Source organism: Pelobates fuscus, chromosome 10 (genome assembly GCF_036172605.1).
Source record: "Pelobates fuscus isolate aPelFus1 chromosome 10, aPelFus1.pri, whole genome shotgun sequence".
NCBI classification, from domain to species: Eukaryota; Metazoa; Chordata; class Amphibia; order Anura; family Pelobatidae; genus Pelobates; species Pelobates fuscus.
Genome location: NC_086326.1, coordinates 12,257,502 through 12,279,188, shown reverse-complemented (window position 1 = coordinate 12,279,188; position 21,687 = coordinate 12,257,502). Strand labels below are relative to the sequence as shown.

General features: G+C 39.9%; 1 protein-coding gene across 1 annotated transcript in view; it reads left to right on the top strand.

Annotated features, from left to right (window-relative positions):
- The window catches only part of LOC134575464 (alpha-2-macroglobulin-like), a 248,467-nt gene that overhangs the window by 176,371 nt on the left and 50,409 nt on the right, over positions 1–21,687 (top strand). The window contains exons 23-24 of the mRNA XM_063434757.1: positions 3,667–3,747; positions 12,108–12,284. Of these exons, the coding sequence (XP_063290827.1) occupies positions 3,667–3,747; positions 12,108–12,284 (258 nt within the window). The remainder of the gene's footprint in view (positions 1–3,666; positions 3,748–12,107; positions 12,285–21,687) is intronic.

Sequence of the window (21,687 nt, the reverse complement as noted above, 5' to 3'; positions counted from 1 at the left end):
ATCGGTATAGCTGTACACAAGTATTCTAATAAAAAACGTATGATTATCGATTTATCTGCACCGCACTCCTCTTTTGTTCCTAGCATCAACGCACTCATCCCCGCACACGAATTTTCACTACAATACGTTAAAATAGACGACGCCATACAATCCATCATGTCAACTGGCAGCAACGCTTGGCTTAGCAAAACAGACATTATCAACACTTTCAAACTGCTGCCCATGCACCCATCACTTTGGCACTTGCACGGTGTTAAATGGTGAAACAGGTACTATTTTTCCACGCGTCTCACTTTCGGTTCCAGAAGCAGCCCCAAACTCTTTGATATTTTCGTGGAAACGCTATGCTGGCTGCTTCTGAACATTATTAGGTGTCACACAGTCATTCACTACTTGGATGACTTCCTCATCATAGAACCAAGCACACGCACACCCACCGATATCCTCAGCACCTCAGCACTTTTCACCACCCTCGGGTACCTTTGTCTCCCGCCAAAACAATTGGCCCCACCACTAAACTCACTTTTCTGGACATAGAGCTAGATTCTGCTACCTTCCGCGCCAGCCTTCCCACTGAAAAACTTGTCCGCCTGAGAGGGGAAATAGACATGTTCCTGCGGAGCGATGTATGCACCCGGAAAGAACTTCAGTCCCTATTGGGGTCCCTGAATTTTGCGATGCGCATCGTTCCGCAGGGCAGATCTTTCGTGTCCAGGCTCCTTTTCCTGCTTCACGGAGTACCGGATGACTGCCCAATTTCGTTGGACCAGCACGCCAAAGCTGACCTACTCATGTGGGGGCAGTTTTTATCCCTATGGAGCGGTATCTCCATGTTTATCCCTCCCCTCTCAGACTCCTCTCCCTGCATTTGCAGACTCCTCTCCCTGCACTCCTCTCCCTGCCAACACGGGGTTTGCAGCTATATTTGGTAATCACTGGTTTAGGGGTCACTGGCCAGCTGAGATGGATGCCTTGCCGGGGTTTAGAGAAACTTCAGCTCTGTTTGAGATTTACCCCATTGTGGCAGCCGCACACACTTGGGGTCACCTCTGGTCCGGCAAGGCAGTAAAGTGTTATTCCGACAGCTCGTCAGCTTGCGATATCATCAATAAAGGACACTCATCCTCTCTTACCATCATGCGGCTGATTCGCAAGCTGACCTGGTTGGCAGCAACCGTCCAGTTCCACCTAATTTGCCTTCACATCCCGGGTATTCACAACACGGCTGCTGACGCTTTATCTCGATCTCAATTTCAGGTGTTTTCCAGGCACTCCTGTCAGCCCACCATCAACCATCCAGAACACCGAATTTTCACGAACTACTCTTGGACTAAACACACTTATGCACCACGCCAGGACACTCACACACCAAGCACCATCACCAAGCACTGCAATCACCTACACTAGGGCACTTAACATTTTCAATAAATTTACTGCTGAATTCGGATTACAGGGCGATTTCTCAAACCAAACCATGGTGGCTTTTTCCTCCTTTTGCCATTTACATTTAAAACTTTCACACAACACCATTAAATTATACCTCACGGGGTGCAGCACCATAGCCTCACAAATTTCCCTAACAACACCCCCTTTTTATCATCATATCCCATAAAGAAAATCTTAAAGGGGATCTCTAAAGTATTGGTTCCATCTATTACCACCAGACTACCTATAGATGGGCCTATCTTTAGATTACTAAGCAACCTCCTCGACGAATCCCCGTTTGATCCCAACACAAACCTGGTGATCAAATCTGCAATCTATTTGGCTTTTTATGGGTTCCTAAGACCTAGGGAATTTACTGTCGTTTGTCAAGGGGATACCACTCACAGCCTAAAAACCTCACAACTCACAAAAATAGACGACTATTACATTCTCACAATCCCATCTACCAAAACAAATCAGTCTCTACACCCCACCATCATTCCTCTCTTTCCAACAGACAATGCTTGGTGTCCAGTCAAGACACTGGACACATTACGGTCAGCTTATAGCATACACCTACCAGACTCACCACTATTACAACTACAAGGACACCCACTCACCACAGCAAAATTTACCACACATGTAAGAAACTTACTGGAAAAATTGGGTTACAACCCAACTTCATTCTCTGGGCATTCCTTCCGTATAGGAGCCGCTTCAGCAGCTTCTAGTACTAACACCCCGGTCCACATCATAAAGAGACTGGGCCGCTGGAAGTCCTCCATTTACAACACGTATATTCCACGACCAGAAAGAGAACTTCGCCAAGCCTTCAGGAACTTAGTTATGTAATCAAATGCAATAAAGTGTGTTTTTTTCGAACTTCTCTTTGCCCTCTTTTATTTACAGGCCCACTCGGACGTTGGTTTCGGCACACCACAACCAACTTTTATCTCTGACACTATCCATTACATATTAAATTCCGAGCACAAGTAGAAAGACCATTAGGCCTGAATTTGTGGGAGGAGTAAGTTCCCTACTTAAACACCCAGCCCCTACTCACCTCTGACGTTCAAGTTCAAGTGTTCCCCACCCACCGACACCCTTAGTACATACAATTCTCCTTGGTGGGCCCTCTTTTATTTACAGGCCCACTCGGACGTTGGTTTCGGCACACCACAACCATCTTTTATCTCTGACACTATCCATTACATATTAAATTCCGAGCACAAATATATATATATATATATATATATATTAACATAATATATTATAGGTATTAGTGGAATTCCAGTACTTTTATTATTAAATCAAATCAAGTTTCCCAGCCAGTGTGATTTTGAAGGGCATATCTCAAAAGCATTATGAAGTATTAAAATAATTTTCATAGTTTTCTAAATATCCAATATCTGATCTCGTACTGCATTTGGAATCTTTATAAAAAAATATGTATTTTGTGTGCCAGTTTTCTTTGTATCTACTATTATCAGGATTAAAATATCTATACTTACCAAAAAACACAAACAAAAAAAAACATGATACTGTACTATGACATGTCACGACTAATTCCTATTATAGATAACTATAAAATGGCATATTTTTATTTTTTTTTATTTATTTTACAATAAATCAACTATTTAGCTCTTAAAGGAACACTATAGTGTCAGGAATTAAACATGTATTCCTGACACTATAGTGCTGGTGTGGCCACCATTCTCTGTGGAGTGAAAAGGTGTTTAAACTCATCTTTTTTCCCACACCACACCGGTCTCGCTGTGGCTGGCCTACCTGTCTTTGCCTCCATGGCTGGGAGACTTGATGATCTTGATGATCGAAATCCCATCGGATTGGCTGTGCTAATCAGCATCTCCTCATTGAGATGCTTTGAGTCAAGGCATCTCTTTAGCAAGCGTTCAGCGTCTCCATGCAGAGTGTGGAGACTGTGAACGGCAATGCTGCACATTGGACAAGAAAGCATCTCTAGCAGTCATCTGAGTGACTGCCACTAGATGTGTAACTAGGCTGCAATGTTAAGATTGCATTTTCTCTGAAAAGACAGCATTTACATTTCCAAGTCTACAGGGATAGGCTATAGACACCAGAATTACTACATTAAGCTGTAGTTGTTCTGGTTACTATAGTGTCCCTTTAAGTGTTCCCCCAAATATATCATAGGTTTGGTCATTAAAAGGTTAATGTAAAACAATCCAAACCTTGCACTAATCTGTTTTTAAATTTTAGATCTGGGAAGGGAAGATATCTCATTGAAGGTGCCTGAGAACACAATTAATGATTCTGTGAGAGCTTATGTTACAGTTTTAGGTAAGAGAAAACTGCATCAAGAAATATTACTGATTGACTTTCATCAAATATAGACATGAACATGATGAGAGTGGAAGTGCAAAACAATATATCACACTCACCATCTAATTGAACTCTAACTAAACTACATCTAATTATTTAATTTGCTTTTCCTATCCCTTTTCCTATCCCTTTTCCTATTCCACAATCGATATTGTGGCACCAACAAATACATATTGCCTGCAAGATCTTCATAAGTGAAAACTGAGCGTAAATAATTCTTAGTTACAATATATATATATTTAGTAAACCCATAGTGCTAGGAATACAAAACTGTAGTGTCTCTTTAATGTTTCCAGTCCTTTCTTAGAAACAGATATATGCTAATCATAATATATGCTAGCCATATGGGGCATTCAAGTTGGAACTATCTAAATGTATATGTTTAATGTGCAAACATTGCCAACCCCGCCTATAGACACTAGACACTAACTGAGAATAAAGTGACCATTCTATTCATACATAGCATTTTGTTACAATGATAGATTTTAAAACTGCAAATAGGAATATTTGACTTTTTGCCTCTTCTTTCACCAAGCCAAGATGCCCCCTAAGCCTCAGATAAGCACCTGGAGATTTTTAGTTGCTTTGAATGAATCAAATGCTTGTTAATCAAATGAATTGTCTAGACAGGCACAGTGGTGTCTCTAGGATTCATTTTTAGGGGGGGGCACAGGGTGGGCCAGGGACAAAAGTAGGGGGGCACATTCAACCCCGCCCTCGCCGCAGTTTGCCCCTGCCGCATGTTAAGCCCTGCCTCTGACACAATGTGTTGTTTTTTGTTTTTTTATAATCGCTGGTGGAGGATTCATTATTTTCCACCAGAGATTATTAAAAACCAAACACATTTCCTTTGATACAGTGCCATAGTTGGCAACATTTGAAAAAAAAAATCCAAGGACATTTTGCAGCACAGCTATCAATTACTGTCTGTATATAATATCCCTGGACAGTCAGTGCTCTCTGTATAATACAGGGTTGTGTGTATAATAAATTGGGACAGTCAGTGCTCCCTGTATAGTGCTGCTCTCTGTATAATACAGGGTTGTGTGTATAATAAATTGGGACAGTCAGTGCTCCCTGTATAGTGCTGCTCTCTGTATAATACATGGCTGTGTGTATAATATCCCAGGACAGTCAGTGCTCCCCGTATAGTGCTGCTCTCTGTATAATACAGGTCTGTTTGTGTATAATATCCCAAGACAGAGAGCAGCACTATACAGGAACACTGACTATCCCGGGATATTATACACACACAGATCTGTATTATACAGAGAACAGCACTATAGTATTATACAGATAGCTGAGCATATACCCCATGTCCCAATCTCTAGACTACTAGTACCTGTCAACAGCAGCTCCCAGACGCGTGTAACAGGGCTAAAGTGTGCGGCAGCTCACACAGATGATTCAGTGGTAAAGCGCACTCGCTGGCAGAGCCAAACTGAGAATCCAAAGCAGCCCTGGAAAAAAATGTATGCCATTTCTACAAGTCAATATGTATATATTGTACTGTAAGCACACAAGCTCACTGACATGCGCAAATACGGTTACTGACAGACAAAACTCTATGACTCACACAGAAGCTTACTACAGACAAACTCACTTGTATAAACACAAGGCTCACTACAAAGAAGTTCAGGGACACACACAAGCTCACTAAAGACAAGATCACTGACACACACATGCTCACTAAATAGAAGCTCACTGACACACACAAGCAGTACCATCTTAACAGTGTTGAGGGCCCCCGGGCAAAGCAGTGCACTGGGGCCCTTCCTACACAACAATTCACAGGAATTTTTTTTTTTTTATTATTGATAGACTGCTGAGTACATACACACAGTACACACACACACACACAGATTCCTGAATGCACACAGACGTTGCTGAATGCACACAGGCTAATTTATACACGTACACACAGACTGCTGAGTCCATACACACACACACACACACAGACATACAGACTGCTGAGTCCATACACACACACAGACTGCTGAGTCCATACACACACACAGACTGCTGAGTCCATACACACACGCAGACTGCTGAGTCCATACACACACAGACTGCTGAGTCCATACACACATACAGACTGCTGAGTCCATACACACACACAGACACACACACACAGACTGCTGAATGCACACAGACGTTGCTGAATGCACACAGGCTAATTTATACACGTACACACTGAACAGAGAGAGACTGCTGAACACATACACACACACACACACACACAGATTCATGAATGCACACATACGTTGCTGAATGCACACAGGCTAATTTATACACGTACACACAGACTGCTGAGTCCATACACACACACACACACACAGACATACAGACTGCTGAGTCCATACACACACACAGACTGCTGAGTCCATACACACACACAGACTGCTGAGTCCATACACACACGCAGACTGCTGAGTCCATACACACACAGACTGCTGAGTCCATACACACATACAGACTGCTGAGTCCATACACACACACAGACACACACACACAGACTGCTGAGCCCATACACACACACATTCTGCTGATTCCACACACACACACACACACACACAGACTGCTGAGTCCATACACACAGACACACAGGCTGCTGAGTCAATACACACACAGACACACAGACTGCTGAGTCCATACACACACATAGACTGCTGAGTCCACACACACACATACACACTGCTGAGTCCTTACACACACGCACACACACACACAGACTGCTGAGTCCATACACACACACACACACACACACAGACTGCTGAGTCCATACACCCACAGACACACATACTGCTGAGTCCATACACACGCAGAGACTGCTGAGTCCATACATACACACACACAGACTGCTGAGTTCATACACACACACACACACAGAGACTGCTGAGTCCATATACACACACACAAACACACACACAGACTGCTGAGTCCATACACACACGCAGACTGCTGAGTCCATACACACACAGACTGCTGAGTCCATACACACATACAGACTGCTGAGTCCATACACACACACAGACACACACACACAGACTGCTGAATGCACACAGACGTTGCTGAATGCACACAGGCTAATTTATACACGTACACACTGAACAGAGAGAGACTGCTGAACACATACACACACACACACACACACACACAGATTCCTGAATGCACACAGACGTTGCTGAATGCACACAGGCTAATTTATACACGTACACACAGACTGCTGAGTCCATACACACACACACACACACACATACATACAGACTGCTGAGTCCATACACACACACAGACTGCTGAGTCCATACACACACACAGACTGCTGAGTCCATACACACACGCAGACTGCTGAGTCCATACACACACAGACTGCTGAGTCCATACACACATACAGACTGCTGAGTCCATACACACACACAGACACACACACACAGACTGCTGAGCCCATACACACACACATTCTGCTGATTCCACACACACACACACACACACACAGACTGCTGAGTCCATACACACAGACACACAGGCTGCTGAGTCAATACACACACAGACACACAGACTGCTGAGTCCATACACACACATAGACTGCTGAGTCCACACACACACATACACACTGCTGAGTCCTTACACACACGCACACGCACACACAGACTGCTGAGTCCATACACACACACACACACACACAGACTGCTGAGTCCATACACCCACAGACACACATACTGCTGAGTCCATACACACGCAGAGACTGCTGAGTCCATACATACACACACACAGACTGCTGAGTTCATACACACACACACACACAGAGACTGCTGAGTCCATATACACACACACAAACACACACACAGACTGCTGAGTCCATACACACACACAGAGACTGCTGAGTCCATACACACACACACAGACACACACACACACACACACACAGACTGCAGAGTCCTTGCACACACACACAGACTGCTGAGCAGGGATGTCATGAGAAATTTTAGGGCCCCTGACACAGCTCAAGATCTGGCCCCCCGGGGCCAGCCCCGAGTCCGCCCACAAGGATGAAGTGTGTGTATAGTGGATGTAGAATGTGTGTCATGGATGCAGTGTGTATAGTGGATGTAGAATGTGTGTAGTGGATGCGGTATGTGTGTCATGGATGCAGTGTGTATAGTGGATTCAGATTGTACGTTTTGTGTAATGTATGTAATCTTTGTATGCATGCATTAGATGCAGAGTGTGTGTGTAGTGAATGTAGGTGTGTATAGTGAATTCAGAGTGTGTGTGTTTGTAGTGGATGTAGTGTGTATAGTGAATGTAGTGTGTATAGAGCATGTAGTATGTTTGTAGTGAGAGCAACTTGTGTATAGTGAATGCAGTGTGTGTGTGTTTGTGTGTAGTGCAAAGTGTGTTTAGTGAATGTAGTGTGTGTGTGTGTAGTGCAGAGCGTGTTTAGTAAATGTAGTGTGTAGTGAGTGAAACGTGTGTATAGTAAATGTAGTTTGTGTGTGTAGTGCAAAGTGTGTTTAGTGAATGTAGTGTGTGTGTGTAGTGCAGAGTGTGTTTAGTGAATGTAGTGTGTGTGTGTAGTGCAGAGTGCGTGCTTGTAAGGATTCAGCGTGTGTGTGTAAAATAGGGGGGAGGGGAGTATTTTTTTTTTTTATTTGTGTATATTTCAATTTTATTCCCCCCTCCCTGGTTCTTAACGTGCCAGGGAGGGGGGAGTTTGCATTCCTTGTTTGTCCAGTGGCATGGTGGAGGGAGCCAGCCGCGGTACATTGAAGAGGGGTCCCAGCAGCACACACTGTCTTCCTTTCCAGCTCCTCTCTGACTAACTCTCGCGAGACAGGCCTGCGTGCTGTGCGGAGCATGCCATAGTAACCCGTGGCAACGCTCTGGTGGCCACAGGGCGCAGGAAAGATAGACAGAGAGCAGCTGGAAAGGAGGACAGAGTGTGCTGCTGGGCCCCCTCTTCATTGTACAGGTAGCAGGGGGATCTCTGTGCACATATATATAGCGAAAATCGCTATATATAGATATATATATATAGACAAGGTAAGGTGTCTCGTTCCAGGATCCTATTTAACCTTGACTTGCAGAGAGTCCCAGGAAGGAAGTATTTCCCAAGTAAGTGGATTAATCTCATAAGGGCAAGCATTAGGTGGTAGTGTAGGACCTGCCAAGAATGGGGTACTTTGATGCAGTTGGCAGGCTTATGCAATGTATGATCATATAATGTAACCAAACCCCCATTATTTTTTATCTAGGTGAGGTGTTTTTAAGTAGTACTATTTAGAATGTGAAATCACTGTTTAATTGATGCAGTTGACAGGCTTATGCCATGTGTGATCGTGTAATGTAACCATCCTCCCATTATTTTTCAGGTGAGGTGTTTAAATAGTACTATTTAGGATTTAAAATCTCTGTTTAGTTAATAAGCGAGTGCACTGGTTTGTATATTTTTTATTTATATATATATATATATATATATATATATATATATATATATATATATATATATATATATAAATATATATATGTGTGTGCACATAATGAATGTGGGGCTCGTCTTCCCAGGACAGCCGGGCCCATGACCGTTATGGTTGTCATGCCCTGATGGCGGCCCTGCTGCTGAGTCCATACACACACACAGACTGCTGAGTCCATACACACACACAGACTGCTGAGTCCATACACACACACACAGACTGCTGAGTCCATACACACACACACACACACACAGCCTGCTGAGTCCATACACACACACACACACACACACACAGACTGCTGAGACAATACACACACACACACACACACACACACAGACTGCTGAGTCCATACACACACACACACACACACACACACAGACTGCTGAATCCATACACACACACACACAGACTGCTGAGTCCATACACATACAGACACACAGACTGCTGAGTCCATACACACACAGACTGCTGAGTCCATACACACACACACACAGACTGCTGAGTCCACACACACACACACACACACAGACTGTTGAGACCACACACACACACACACACACACACACAGACTGCTGAGTCCCTACACACACACACACACAGACTGCTGAGTCCATACACATACAGACACACAGACTGCTGATTCCATACACACACACACACACACACACACACAGACTGCTGAGTCCATACACACACACACACAGACTGCTGAGTCCAGACACACACACACAGACTGCTGAGTCCATACACAGACACACACACAGACTGCTGAGTCCAGACACACACACACAGACTGCTGAGTCCATACACAGACACGCACACAAGCTTCCTCACTAGCAGACAGACAGACACAGACACACACACACCAAGCCTACCTGTTGCTGGGGGTCAGCCATCTTCTGGCCTTTGCAGCAGCAGCAGCATGGGCTGCTGCTTAATGGCGGGGGCGGGGCTTATTTGTGTGAGGCAAATAAGCCCCACACAAAGACTGCTGAGTCCATACACACACACACACACACAGGCTGTTGAGACCATACACACACACACACACACACACAGAGACTGCTGAGTCCATACACACACACACACACACACAGACTGCTGAGTTCATACACATACAGACACACAGACTGCTGAGTCCATACACACACACACACACACACACACAGACTGCTGAGTCCATACACACACACACACACACACACACACACAGACTGCTGAGTCCAGACACACACACACAGACTGCTGAGTCCATACACAGACACACACACAGACTGCTGAGTCCAGACACACACACACACACACAGACTGATGAGTCCATACACAGACACACACACAAGCTTCCTCACTAGCAGACAGACAGACACAGACACACACACACCAAGCCTACCTGTTGCTGGGGGTCAGCCATCTTCTGGCCTTTGCAGCAGCAGCAGCATGGGCTGCTGCTTAACGGCGGGGGCGGGACTTATTTGCAGGAGGCAAATAAGCCACACAGACTGCTGCGTCCATACACACACACGCACACAGACTGTTGAGACCATACACACACACACACACAGACTGCTGAGTCCATACACACACACACACACACACACAGACTGCTGAGTCCATACACACACACACACACACAGACTGCTGAGTCCATACACACACACACACACACACAGACTGCTGAGTCCAGACACACACACACACACACAGACTGCTGAGTCCATACACAGACACACACACAGACTGCTGAGTCCAGACACACACACACACAGACTGCTGAGTCCATACACAGACACACACACAAGCTTCCTCACTAGCAGACAGACAGACACAGACACACACACACCAAACCTACCTGTTGCTGGGGGTCAGCCATCTTCTGGCCTTTGCAGCAGCAGCAGCATGGGCTGCTGCTTAACGGCGGGGGCAGGGCTTATTTGCGGGAGGTGGGGCTTCATGGGGGGGCGGGGCCTGTGCCGGGGAGCCTGTCAATGCTCTCTCCGGCCATAGACAGACCCCAGCACCGCTCCAGCTCCTCTCTCCCGCATTCCCTCGGGCTGTGACAGACTGTTACAGCCCGAGGGAATATAATTTAAACCCATGGCCAGCAGGTTGCTGGCATTTGGGGGGGGAGGCAAGGGGGGGCACAGCATGATGTAGGGGGGCCATGGCCCCATCTGGCCCCCCCCCCCTAGCGACGCCACTGGACAGGCAAATCCTAAATTAATTTGTTCAACAAAAGATGGACAGGCATTTGATTTGTTCAATGCAGCTGAAGAAATGTGTGCACATCTAGAGATTATATACACATTGCATTGCACTAGTGTTAAAAAAAGCATGGGAAAATCAAGGACGGTTCTAATCAAGGACTTCTAGTATTCTGATCCTTACGATCCGTGTTAAGTGAAGTGTGTGTTAAGAATGGTTTGCCCTCAAATGGCCCATTCCCAGTGCTGTTATTAAAGGAACACAATAGTCACCAAGACCACTTCAACTCAAGAACTGGTCTGGTTGCAGTGCCCCTGTCCTCTTTGCAATGCTCTCTGTTGAGATGTGTACACTGCAGGGTTAAGTCCTGCTCTAATGACTGTCAGAAAACCTGATCAAATCAATGAAGCCCCATAGTGAAGCACTGATTATGGCGATCACCATCACTATTTTCAACCAATATATTTCTTTTAAACATGGTATATCCATATTCCAATATAAATAATTTCTTAATTTAGATATTCCTCCCACCTCCCATTAACTACAGAGCTTAATGGTCATTTTAATACAATTAGCTTGTGTTGCACAGATTCAGTTGATTAATCTTGTCCTCATTTATTTTGGGTTTGTTGTCTATAGGAGATCAGATGGGAAAAGCCATGCAGAACCTGGACAGATTGCTGGCCATGCCATGTGGCTGTGGGGAACAAAACATGGTGCTCTTTGTCCCCAATATTTTCATTTTACAGTATCTGGAGAAGACTCACCAACTGAATGATGAGATCCAGAATAAAGCCAAGACTTTTCTAGAGACTGGTGAGAAACCAAGAGCTAAAATTCTCTATTTAAAAGATTACATGAACCAAACAACAGTGTTTTACTAAAGCACGGTTTAGGGTAGGGGTAACCATGTTGTCGACTCATAATGCTCTTACAACCATAATACTGGCAAAATTTCTTTCCTTCTAACTGTCTGAGTCTTGCGGTACCTGCTATCTCCGTTGATGAAGTTGGGAGAAGTTTATGTTGGGGCGTTGTTTTTTCCCACACTGAATGATATTCACTGATGCTACAGACTGGATGTGTGGAAATGATTCAACTCAGGGAGGAAATTGTGAACATGTCGCTAATTGACCACACCCAGCCAATTTTTATGTCCTTTAGTTTGGAAAGATTGGTGTTACAACTTTTGCATAATTTGAGGTAGCAGACATAGTTAACATGCAAGGCTCAGCCAGGAAGGACAAGACCACTACAGTGAAAGGTATTTTAAAAAAAGGAGAAGTAGCAGGTCTTATTTAATTTATAAAAAGCTAATTTTCAATAAATGAAAAAAAAAAAGTAAATGGGCACTGGGCAGTTAATACCACTCTCACCTCTTAAACCCTAGAGAAGAGCTAAGCTTTTACACGCATCCTGTCTGGGCCATGAGTGGCTGTCCTTTAGTGTGGGAAAAAAAATGTGGTCTACCAGCTTCACCCATGTGTGTTTGTGTTACAAGCTAGTTACACTGCATGACTCAGCCAGGTACAGCAGAGCCAAATGCAGCAGCAACAGGTGTAATGTAATTAGATTATATATATATATATTTTTTTTTAATCACTGTCAGATTTTAGAATACTTTTAAAAATGTTGAAACCACTTTTAAGGGAGAGGTGAGTGGCCAATTGGATCTCAGCTAGGAGATGATGAGGCCTTATGTATTTAACAGAGGAACAGGGCAACCTAAATTGAACAAATCAAACTTGTGAAAGGCTGTTTGCTCCATCAGTTGTGATGACATTTGTTAGTTTAAGGGGTATAGAATATTCCCTGTAACAGAAAACACTTGCTCATTTTGGGCAGTGGTCCTACTGGGAAACCAAACACAGAGTATGCCACAGACTAGAATGGTACATTGATTGGAATATGATTCTTCTGAAAGTGAATTGCAGGGAAATTAATAATCTCGGAGATGTGTAAATGCACCAAGGCTGATCATGTTCGATTACTGATTTTTAAGTCCATCAACAGCGCCCAGAAAAAACAAGATTGATTAGTAGGGGACAGTCACTAAATTAATTTTATTCATAGATCAAGTGTGAAGTGCCCAATGGAAGCAGAAAAATGGTGGTCTAGTAGGGGGAGCAGTAAAAAAAATGTACATTCATAAATTATATACAATGGAACCAGACAGGGTTGCCCGCTGTCATAGCTTTGGAAATATTAGCTATTAATATCAGAAATAATTATTTAATAAAATAATTCCCTATAAAACAAAGAGATTTAAAACAGAATCTTTATGCAGATGATATGTTCATGACACTATCCGATCTGTCACATGATGGAGGTTGATTCCTATATGGCCATCTCTAACTATAAAATGAATATAAGTAAATCAATTGCTATGGATATCAATTTAGATAAAACAAACACAGATCTTATTAAATATCGATATACCTTTACCTGGGCAAAAAATTATATTCTTGGTATCTTGGTATAATTCTAACCAGAGATGTATTGGATTTAATGCAACAAAAAAAAAAACCTTTGTCTTCTCTGAGCAATGCACTCTGCTTTGAATAAATGGAGACATATAGAATTCACATGGGGGGAAAAATACATCTGATTAATGCATATTTTCTTCCAAAATGGTCCTATATGTTCTCGATGCTTCCCTTAAAAATAACTATACCTTGGCTGGACATGATCCAAAATGCCTTTGTTAATTTTATATGGAAGGGAAAAAGGACCTAGGATTAATAAAACATACTTAATGCAAAACAACAGGGATGAAGGACTAGGCTTACTAATAATTGAAAATACATATTACTCCAATTTAATTTTTCACATATAAAGGACACAATTGGATAAGTGATATAGCAGACATGAGCATTCTTTTATGGCTTTGGACCCTCAGTTAATTCATTCCAAGAAATCTAATTTCTGTTGAGAGGTACTGCTAAATGGGTGGAAGAAGGTAAAATGATTGGCTGGAATGGAAAATAAAATCCCGACAAACATTAAAACTTTATATATCCCATTTTATATAGGAGATTTGTCCTTAAAAAATATGGATCCAAAAAAGGATATTAAGATTAGACCAATTAATCATAAATGATAAAATTAAACTGTTCCCCGATTTGGTATTTCAATTACCTGGTGAGGAACTATTTACATATATCAGACTCAAGAGCTTTTAAGTCAACATATTCTAACTAATCCCTTGGAGGGAGCAAAGACGATATGCTCACTGCTTAAAAATGAAGATATACACAATGTATCTTCAATAGCTATGAATGGATCTTTAAAACTAAGCCTGATATATAAGAAGTGGGAGAAAAAGCTAAAAATAAAGATTATGAAAGAGGATTGGTGTTCGATTATACCTAAAACATGTACATATATCCATGACTTGAATTTGAGAGAAATGCTGTTAAAGTAATGAATAGATGGTGTCTGGTACTGGCCAGGCTAGTCGAAATGTATAGCTTATGCTCCCCAATATGCTGCCGGTATAAAAGACAATATGGCTCTTTTCTACAAATCTGGTGACGGGACTTTTCTCAGACGTTTTTGAAAAGTTAGAATATTTAATAAATACACCTGTTCCCAAAGCCCCAGAAAGTTCCTTGCTTCATTTATGTATTAATAGATTGCAAAGCAGGGAAGCATTTGTGTTTATCCATTATATGACCGCAGTAAAAATAATTATTGCGCAAAATTGGAAGACTTCTATATTCTTGAAATGGGACATGGTAAAAGCACAGGTCCGGTTCCAATTGAAGATAGAGTTATTACTATTCAGATCCCAAGAATCAGTGTAGTTGCGAATCATGGCTTCAAAAAATGGAATGCAGCTATACTGGCCCCTGAGTACTTGAGTAAGATCATGGAATATTAGGTTGCTTTTCTAGATTCTTGGATTGTGTTAGGGAGATCCAATGAAACCCCCTTCTTGAAGATGTGTCTACAAATGTAAATGCATCTATGTGAACTGTTTGCTTATATTTGTATGTCAGATATATGACTCTTCTCTCATGGTGAGAGCTAGGTCTTTTTCTGTCTCGTTATATTCCTTTTTGTACTTTTAATTATTATTTTTTGTATGTTATACAAAATAAATTTTTGTATATTAAGAAAAATTCAATAAAGATGTTAAAAGAAAAAAAAAGAAAGTTATGTAGGAACTGAGTAATAAATCATGTTTTGAAGGAATGCAAAAAAAAATCACAGAATAAATTAAAACCAATAGTGCAGTATTGCCGTATTGCCATTTGAGAATAAGTGATAATAAATAAAAAGTACAGCACTCACAAGAAATAAGCTATCATCTTAAGCTGAAAGTATCAAGCATAGGGTAAACCTCTTTTAAAAAAAAAAAAAAAAAAAAAAGTGTGAGTATAAAGGAATAAGGTATAAAGTAAAAGGTCTAAAAAAAATTACACATTTGTTGTATTCTGAGGTAAAAAAGCATTTGAAATATAATTTGAATTAAAATTAAAAATTCTAAGGTTACTTTAGTGCCATTACCGATACAATATAAATCTATACATTGATAATATGAGATCAGGTTCGAACTCCAAGCATGTTGCTTCCAAATGGCAGTGGATTCCGAATTCTCCATGAATATATTAGCATAGCACCTGTCTCCCACAGTTGTCCCTTATTTTTGCAAGTAAAATTAATCCATTAACCAGAACTAATTATTAGTTAAATTATATGTATGCCTTCCTTAATGTATTCTATTTGTTGAAATGGTATAATATAATCTGAAATAATATTTTCTTGTGCCAGTATTTTTTCAGATGCTTGCCAATTTTCATGATGTGGGATAATAGTGTATAAAGATTACCCATCACAAGTGAATAAGATGTAGTTCGGATCCCAGCTCATTTCATCCAGATTCTGAATTACAAACTTTTAGTATTTAATTTTTTTGACAGGTTGCTGTTATAAAATATCAAGGTATTTGAATAAATGGGAGATAAAGGAATCAATAATGAGACAAGGGGTCAACCAGGAGTGTTTTCTCATTTAAAAAAAAAAAATAATAATAATACTGGCAAACCATTTGGGAATATGAGAAAGAAAGAAAGCTTCCATCCAACACCTAGGCCAAGTTCTACCTGTAGGCTGATTCTCCTTTTGTGTTGTCACTCCTTCCTCACCAAAGGGATAGAAACATCCCGAAGGTCATTGTAAGTGCAGGGCTTGGGTGGCACACAGAGGGTACTGTTGCTGTTGGTCATCTGATGCCAGCATGCTATGTGTACTCATGACAGATACCCAATATGCACAAAATTAACATTACAACACAACAAAAGTTAAATACCGCACTCAAATAAAGTTATCTGTATGAAAAATGAATGAATGAGTTACTATTCAATATGCAAAAAAGGTGAAATGTAATCAATTATACACTTCATATCTGAATTAACATATCTACAAACTATATACATCATAGAAGTCTGATGATTTCCTTCAATCCATAACATTTCATCAAAAAAGATAACTGATCAGTTCCTAAAGAATTCATATATGATACAAAAATCTGTCTACACAACCTAGGCTATGCATAGCACTCTATAATGTCCAGTATTCTGATGGATCCATGCCTTAGAAAAATAGTGTATGTACAAAAAAACAGAAAAAAAGGAAAAAAGGAAAAAGGAAAGGAAAAAAGAAAAAAACGAAAAAAACTGTAAAAAATAAGGAAAAAAGAGAGAAAAACAGTCCTTTGAAAATATGTTATATACGTATCCAGTATAAATATGGTTGGATCTCACCACTTAAAGAGTTGTAGTAGGGAGTTCAGATGAGCTCTATAATTACTCCAATAGTTGAACTTGTTCCTAGGGACCAAAACTACTAGAGATTTGTACTCCATTTCTGCCATAGCAATGAAGTGTGGACGATAATGCTGGTAAACGGCTGAATCCACTCCTGGCGGCTGAATAATCTTCAGATGAGTGTACTGTTGGCTGCTGAGCAATCCTCGGGCTGCGCGCTCGGGAAATGTTGTTCCTTCAATGGCCCGTGTCTAGCTGCTGGAGACCGCTCATTAAATGCCGATTCCGGCGGTAAAAGTCCTTCTACTTCCGGGTTGACGTCATGACGTTGTCCTATGGTGGAACGCCATGCGTAATGACATCATTAAAGTAAACTTTATTAACACTGTAAAATTAACAACCATGTTAATTATAACTGGTTTGTTACTTATTCTAAACAGAGGGCATAATATTATCTAATTAACACTGGTGATTAGTGTAAAAACTGGTTTGGAATCTTCACAGTTAAATCTTAATTTCTTCTTGTCTTCAGTTGATTGATATATATACGTCTTTTGTATATATAGTCTTGGGCAAAATGCTCGCCACAATAATATATGTGTATATTATTGAAAAGTACTAATACGCAATCTGACTTACAGTTTCTTCAGGTTTATTCTTAGTTATTGATACATAATAAAACAACAAAGGATATTACAGGATAATGGACATTCAACAGCAGATGGTAATTGCTGGACTTCTTTATACCCTTACATCTTTACATCGAGAGTGAACCAGAGAGAGCCCAGAGAGAGACCAGAGCCAAGAGAGAAGAGAGCCAAGAGAGAGAGACCTTGTGTCCCTCTGTTACTATATAGAAGTGCCCATACTGACGTCAGAACATACTCTTGCCATATAAGGACAAGACCCTCAAATCCACATTCCAGAGCTCTCGGACAAAGAAAGCCTTGTGACTTATTGATACCATCTGTTACTTATGTCAATCCACACATCCATATATATAATCAATAGAAACATAGAATATGCAATATTCTACAATTAGTCAAAACGAAAAAGAAAAAGAAAACATATATAAAAAATAAAAATAAGATCAATGTAAATAAAAATTGATGTAAATAAAAATTTAAATTAATGAGAAAAATTTGTATCTTGTTTTTAATAAGTAAGTAAATTGATTAGAGACAAGCAGGGAAATGCACATAACTAAAAGTAAATATGATAACCTAAATAAACATATATTCTTTAACCCCTTAACCCCTTCAGGACGGAGTCAATAGTACACGTTCTGATCAAAACAAAACGTAAACAAGAACTGGAATTTGCGCTATATGTCTGTTCAACCGTAATTCACCGCTGTCACATTAAGTGCACCCACACTTATTATATATCATTTTGTTCAGGAGAAACAGGGCTTTCATTTCATATAAAATATTTGTATATGAAACAATTTATTATGAATAAAATAAAATAAAAACTGAGAATTATTTTTTTTTTTTTTTAAATTTGTCGTTCCGCCTCACATTTTAGCTGTAAATGTCATAATACTGTTAGGTTTTACTGCAACAAAATGCACATATTTGTAATCAGCTATGTCTCACAAGTACAACAGTACCCCCCATTAACAGGTTTTATGGTGTTTTGGAAAGTTACAGGGTCAAATATAGAACGTTCCATTTTCAAATTGAAATTTGCCAGATTAGTAATGTTACCTTTGAGACGGTGTGGTAGCCCAGGAATGAGAATTACCCCCATAATGGCATACCATTTGGAAAAAGTAGACAACCCAAGGTATTGAAAGTGGGGTATGTCTAGTCTTTTTTAGTAGCCACTTAGTCACAAACACTGGCCAAAGTTAGCGTTCATATTTGTTTTTGTGTGAAAAAAGCAAAAAACTAATATTTGCCCATGTTTGTGACTAAGTGGCTACTAAAAATGACTGGACATACCCCGTTTGCAATACCTTGGGTTGTCTACTTTTGCAAATGGTATGCCATCATGGGGGTAATTCTTATTCCTGGGCTACCATACGGTCTCAAAGGCAACATAACTAATCTGGCAAATTTCAATGTGAAAAAAATGAAATGCAAGCCTTATATGTGACTCTCTAACTTTCCAAAACACCATAAAACCTGTACATGGGGGGTACTGTTATTCTCGGGAGATTTCACTAAACACAAATATTAGTGTTTTTAAAACAGTAAAACATATTACAACAATAATATAGTCCATAAAAGTGCCGTTTGTTTGTAAAAAATGCAAAAAACTTCACTTTTACTTAAAATATCATCGTTGTAATACAATTTACCAGTTTTAAACACTAATATTTGAGTTCAGCGAAGTCTCCCGAGTAAAACAGTACCCCCTATATACAGGTTTTATGGTGTCTTGGAGAGTTACAGGGTCAAATATAGTGCTTGCGAATTAAATTCTCTGCACTTTCTCCCTGTGTTGTCAGGCATGTCAATCAAATTTTAATTAATCAAATGACATAATTATGTTAAAAAATTACTTAAATATACACGTAGAATTTTAATATATATGCATTTATAGGTATATAAATTCTACGTGTATACTAATGTAATCTTTTATGTAATTATATGTATTTATCTATATATATATATTTGCGGTTATTTGTATTTTATATATAGATAGATATATATAGAATGTCATTCTAAGTGTATTCTGTTTCCAATATATATAGATTAATAACAAAATACAGTTAGAATGAAATTACATATGAATATATAATTTATTTTAAATTTTGTTTCAATATTTTATTTATTTATTTAATTATTTTATTTATTTATTATTGTAATTATACGTATATATATAATATATATATATGTAGATCTATTATATATATAATATATATATATATATATATATTATATATATGTAACGTCATTCTAAGTGTATTTTAATACTAATATATATACTAATATTAATATTAAAATACATTACGTATGACGTTACATATATAAAATATGTATATATATTATATATATAATATATACATATTATATATATATAAAAATACATTTAATTTATTTTATAATATGTTTAATATTTTTTTTTTACACTACCTACCAGCAGGGGGACTGTCTAATATTTTAGACAGTCCCCCTGCTGGCAGATCCATAGCCAGCTATAGGGGGTCATGTGATCGCTCTTTGAGAGCGATCACATGGCCCCCGGGGGCCTCATTTGCCGGAGGGGGGCTGCCTGGGCTCTCAGACAGCCCCCCAGAAGATGATCGCGGCGGAGGTGAGTACCTCCTAGCTCCTGGGGCTGCAAGCCGTTACGGCGTTCTATTCCGCCGCAACGGCTTTAAAGCCCTTTAAAGCCGCGACGGCATAGAACGCCGTAACGGCGTTAAGGGGTTAAGGACAGAGCTTCAGAAGCTTGTCTTTCACTTAATGACAACGGCATTTTTTGCATTTTTTGCTGTTTGCGTTCAACTGCAATTTGCATTTTACTAATTTATTGCACCGACGCATATTATATACCGTTTTTTAAAGGACAGAAAGGGCTTTAATTTGATGTAACATATATATACATAAATGCTTATTTATTATTAAAAAATACAGAAAAATGCAAATAAAATGAAAAATTTAGATTTTTTTTACAGTTTTTGTGCACAATTAGTGCAGGTTAAGGAAAGTAATTAGAAATAAATTAATTTAGTTGTTCTGATTTACAGAATATATAATGTGTCTGGGATTTTAAGTTTTTTTTGGTAGTTACAGGTCACAAACCACACAAAAGTATATATTTAAATAAAGTAGACACCACAGGCTATTTACCTAAGGTGTTTTGACACTTTCTACGTAGCCATTTCACCGCCAACCTCTGCTAAATATTGGAGTAAAATTGTATTTTTGGGGGTTTTTGGCACACAAACTTATAACAAAGAACTTCTCATGTGTATTTTGTAAAGTTGGTGTGTGCTATTCCTGTACAAAGTTTTATTTTGTATTCAGTTACATCAGTAAAATGACACCCCCATTGTATGTCTTTGGCACTATTTTGTGAAGCTACAGTGCCATATAGAAGACCTTTCCTTTTCAGTATTCCCAGTCAAATTTTGAGAGACGGTTTTAATGAGCCTATGCTTCCATTTGGGGTATTATAACAGTTTGACTGTTCAAACAAAACCCACAAAGGCCTACCATTTGTAAAAGTAGACACTCCAAGGTATCTCATAAGGTGCATATTGTGCCTTAACATGCCCCCATTATTTCACCAATATATGACAAAGTATGTGGTAAAAAATAATTTTGTGCATTTTTTACATACGGATTGCATTTTTGCTGGGCATTTTGTATATTTCATATGTGCCACTAAGTTCAAACCCCCCAAATTATGCTCAGCTAAGTCTTCTGAGTAAAAGGACACCCCCATTGTATGTCTTTGGCACTATTTCGTGAAGTTACAGTGCCATACAGGAG